Below are 4,759 nucleotides of genomic sequence, written 5' to 3'. Positions count from 1 at the left end.
CTGCTGCAATTTCTGCGAATTCTGTGTGTTGTCAGCATATATTTCTTGTGAAATAATGACAAGAGTAAAGAAGACAGGGCCCAGACATAGTCTAGAGAAGCACAGTTATCTCATTTTGGTCTTTCATCTTACCAGCGAGATTCAGTTTATTTAAGTTTCTAAAATAATAGAAGTCTCAGGATCTTCCTGGGGGTCTTCTCTTTGTGATCAGCTAAGAGAAACAGGAACGTTCAGAGAGAGATCAGATTGAAATTGTTTGAGAAAGCTATTATTGGGAAGAAGACTTGGGAGGTGGGGGATGGACTTCCTACATTGACTATAAGGGACCCACAAAGCAACTAGATGAGATAAGAGACATTCATCTTGTAAATACCGAAAAAGAGGTCAAATGAAGGTCATCTCATCTCTGTAGACAGTTAAGGTGTCCTCCAAATTTGCATGCTAATTTACCAGTTTGTTTATTTGACTTCATAATTCTCTGTGTAATTCAACCTTCTCTACCTCATCAAATAGATTAAGTTGATTGTGGGTGGTCATGTGTTAATATGTTATTGAAGAAAAAGAAAGTAAAAGTATTCAAGAAAACATTGTAATTAAACTTTTAAAATCTGATACTGAAACTTATACATTAATAATCATGTATCTTTTCTTTCAGAAAAAGAAGATTTGAAGGCAAAACTAGGTAAGAATACAGTTTTCCTGTTCCTTTTAGTGCTTCTAGGGTGCACGTTATTTACATCCGCAAAAGAGCAAATGTGATGTAGATGTTTATATGAAGTACTTCTGGACATGTCTGTTCCCTTTAACAAACATTTTTATGATCTGATTTCATGTTTGATTATAAATTCAGAAGTTATTCATTTTCCAATAACTTGTTGGAGCTTTAGTAATTGAGGACAATGAAATAGTTTATAAGCTCATCTCATCATTTCTAACTTCTAAAATTAAACTGATTGGGCAGCCAGTAATGTTGTTTTTTTTCCTTCCTTTTTCTGTTTTGTTTGTTGATCAACTTAGACTCCCAGAAGAAAACAAACAAAGGAGGTAAATATAGTTCTACAATTAAGATGATGTTGATCAACTCTTACAAGTAGGTATATATGAGAGAATGAAAATAAACTACTTTGTGAAAAAGCATAGTGGCTTGCCTTTATTCAAACAATTGTTATTTCTATTTCATTTTTAGTCCCTCCTAAAATATATTATTTAGCATGGCTCTGTTTCTAAGAGACTTGCGATACTTTTCTTTCTGCTTCAGTGTAATCTCTCTACCTGGTGTCTTGCTGACTGTACTGAGATTTCTTGAAGCTCTGACCTACTGCTCCAGTTCTTTTTCACTTTTTGGTCAAATTATTCAAACAGCTGTAACTAGCATCACAAAGCCAAAAATGTATGGCCTAGACTCTATCGTGAGAAATATTGGCTTGGATGTTTAGCTACATACCAAATAAGTACTAAGGAAAGTGCCATGTCATGCGTCCCCCTCTCTTCCTGCTTCATCTCTCAACTGAGATACCCACATGGAGAGGACATATACAGCGAAGACCCCCTAGAGGTCAACTCCTTTTGGATGAGTACGCCTCCTGAACGCCACGCAGGAGTCCTTAGGGTATCTCAAATAACATTAGACAGCTTTGTGCCTATGGATAGACAGTAGACATTAGACAATTTATACTACAATAAGGAGGATACTATCAGTGCCATCAATATTGATCTGCAATATTGCTAATTGCACCTAGAGAACTCATAAATCGACACCTGCATTTGGTCACCTAAGCCTGCATACCAAACTATTTTTGACTATGTTAGTTAGGGTTGAAATTCAGCTGTTTATAGTAGGATATCTAGATTCTGCTAAGATGCCATGAGGTGTCCTGGCCAAGGCACACCATTTCAGACAGCACTGGAAGTGTACAACTAAGGGAAGAACAGTAAGAAAAAAAAAAAAAAAGAGTGCCATAAGTCTAGAGCATAGAAACAGTGCAGTACAGTTGTGTTAATTTACACCTGACTTTTATCCACAACATATGCTTTTAAGAATATAAATTGTCAAGTTTTCACATGGCAAATTTTAAAGGAAAAAGTCATTTCAGTATTTGCACCATGATAGAATTATTTCCTTCAGATCTCACCTCTTAATCATTATCTCCTCAAATTTTCATTTCACTTATTAAAGTTATTCTTTTACAGCAATGTCTGAAAACGAATGTCACCTTGGTAAGAAATCACCTTGTATAAATCTTACATTTTTATAAACCTCTTAGAAAATCAAGCAAGTGTTCAGATAAGCCTGACTATGCCATCTGTGAGGGTGAAGCCAATGTAAATATCTCCTCACAGTGAGGTTCCATGTTCTCCTTCAAGGGATTTATCACATGGCTTGTTGTAAGACCTCTCTGGACAACCAATATTTCTCCCTACCAGAAGTTTTTCTTACCTAAAAACTCCACCAAAGCTACAGAGAACTATATTACATCATATGTTTTTTTGCTTACAAATCACATCCACCTGAACCATTACAGTGGCAGCCAGGAAATTAATCTCCTCCACACAGCCCAACTGGCTGACCTAATGCCCTCTAAAATGCTTACTAAATGTAATCAAATGCTGACCTTCTCTATAAGGCCCAGGTTGTGTCCCTCAGCTTGCAAATAAGTCTCAAAAATTTAAATCACACAAATTAAAAAAAATCCTTATGCTGACTCATGGCATTGCTTGAGCATTTGTTGTTTGGGGTTGTCTGACTTTGAAAAAACCCTCACAAAAAAAGTGTTACTAACTAGAACATCTTTCCTTTTCAGACCAACTCAAAACTCAGCTGGGTAAGTGGTTTAAAAGTCATATTTTATTGCTATATGTACTGGTGCATTAAGTAAAGTTAGCCCTGGGGAAGAATCACAGTAATGACAATAATTGCAAATAAATAGACAGAAATACCGTAGGTTGACAAGTATCCAACTGCCCCCTAGATTCATAAAACACTACTCTCTGTTTTCTTTCTGTAGATTTCTGGGAAGCCCGGAGTCATGCAGGTAAGCTGACAGGAAGAAGGGTGTGAAAATGCAGTGGCCATACGTCCAAGTTACCCTTAAATGAGAATGCCATAATATTAGAGATACAACAACTGAGCTGGAGTCTCGGGAATATGCCTGCCTTGGTTAACAGGAAATAACAGTCCAGTTCAATATATTCATCAAAGACCTCGATGAAGGGTTAGAGTGTACCATCAGCAAGTGCACTGATGACACAAAACTAGGAAGAGTGGCTGACACACCGGAAGGCTGTGCCGCTTTTACAGTGTGACCTGGACAGGCTGGAGAGTTTGGTGGAGGGGAACCTAATGAAGTTCAACAAGGGCAAGTGTATCTTGGACTATCCAACTGCATCTGGGGAGGAATAACCCCCTGCAGCAGTACAGGTTGGGGGCTGACCTGCTGGAGAGCAGCTCTGTGAAAAGGGACCTGGGAGTCCTGGGGGACAACAGGATGACCATGAGGAAGCAATGTGCTCTGGTGGCCAAGAAGCCCAATGGCAACCTGGGGTGCATCAAGAAGAATGTGGCCAGCAGGTCGCGGGAAGTCACCCTCCCCCTCTGCTCTGCCCTGGTGAGGCCGCATCTGTAGTATTGTGTCCAGTTCTGGGCTCCCCGGTTCAAGAAAGACAGGGAACTGCTGGAGAGGGTCCAGCAAAGGGCTACAAAGATGATAAGGGGATCGGAACAACTTTCTTATGAGGAAAGGCTGAGACACGGGTCTTTTTAGTCTAGAGAAAAGAAGACTGAGGGGGGATCTGATCAATGCTTATAAATACTTAAAGGGAGGGTGCCAGGGGGATGGGAACAGTCTTTTTTCAGTGGTGCCCAGTGACAGGACAAGGGGGAATGGGCACTAACTTGAACATAGGAAGTTCCATCTTAACATGCGGAGGGACTTCTTTGCTATGAGGATGGCAGAGCACTGGCACAGGCTGCCCAGAGAGGTGGGGGAGTCTCCCACTCTGGAGACATTCAAAACCGACCTGGATGTCATCCTGTGCAACTGCTGTAGGTGCCCCTGCTCTAGCAGAGTCGTTGGACTAGAGGATCTCCAGAAGTCCCTTCCAGCCCTGACCATTCTGTGGTTCTGTGATTCTGTGAGGCTTGGATGTGGGTGTTGGGAAAAATGAAAAAAAGGAGTTGTTGAAAGGTTTCAAAATCTGGAGAGGATGGAGGGCTGTATGGAAAAGAGAAAGAGAAATTTATGGTAAAACATGTGGACTTTTACCCTGAAAGAGGACATGGCTGTGAGAGCTTCAAGGTGCCTCTGGGCGCATGATTGCATGTCCTGTTCTGGGGAGTGTTTAACCCTCGAACGCTTTGACCCATAGCCCCATGTGGAGAGAGGTCCCTGAGCCACACTGCTTATCAGATGATTCTCATTTTCCCTTCCAGTTGCCATTACTGTGAATCCTGACTGCCGAGTCCTGGAGCTCCAGGTGCCCGGGCTTCCAGATGTGGACAGCAACGCGTCAAAGCCTGCTGGCCCAAACACTCCCTCCACAGTCTCTGTCCTGGTGGGGAAGGAAGGGTTTGCAGCTGGGAAACACTACTGGGAGGTGGAGGTGGGCCAGCAGCAGGACTGGGTGGTGGGGGTGGTGAGGGAGAAAGGGAGACAGGCAGAGGGAGGGAGCCTTCCTGGGGAGGGCTACTGGGCTCTGCACATGTCCCAGGGAGAGATTTTCTCTAGCGAAGGAGACTGCAAGATTGCAAAACAGCAGACAA

The 4,759-nt window shown here is 41.9% G+C and overlaps 2 protein-coding genes across 2 annotated transcripts in view; both read left to right on the top strand.

Annotated features, from left to right (window-relative positions):
- LOC104288313 (butyrophilin subfamily 3 member A2-like) overlaps window positions 1–1,436 on the top strand; it is an 8,833-nt gene extending 7,397 nt beyond the window's left edge. Inside the window, exons 4-5 of the mRNA XM_009887097.1 lie at window positions 656–682; window positions 1,363–1,436. Of these exons, the coding sequence (XP_009885399.1) occupies window positions 656–682; window positions 1,363–1,436 (101 nt within the window). The remainder of the gene's footprint in view (window positions 1–655; window positions 683–1,362) is intronic.
- A 756-nt stretch (window positions 1,437–2,192) lies between these two features.
- On the top strand, window positions 2,193–4,632 carry LOC104288312 (butyrophilin-like protein 3; the record flags this gene model as incomplete). Its single annotated transcript, XM_009887096.1, has 3 exons — window positions 2,193–2,217; window positions 3,006–3,032; window positions 4,430–4,632. Coding segments are annotated over exons 1-3 (255 nt in total), but the record flags the coding sequence as incomplete, so codon positions are not given.
- Window positions 4,633–4,759: the final 127 nt, after the last annotated feature.

This window comes from Charadrius vociferus, unplaced genomic scaffold (assembly GCF_000708025.1).
Source record: "Charadrius vociferus isolate BGI_N301 unplaced genomic scaffold, ASM70802v2 scaffold226, whole genome shotgun sequence".
NCBI classification, from domain to species: Eukaryota; Metazoa; Chordata; class Aves; order Charadriiformes; family Charadriidae; genus Charadrius; species Charadrius vociferus.
Note: the sequence above shows the minus strand (reverse complement) of the source record. Positions and strands in the feature narration are given on the sequence as shown.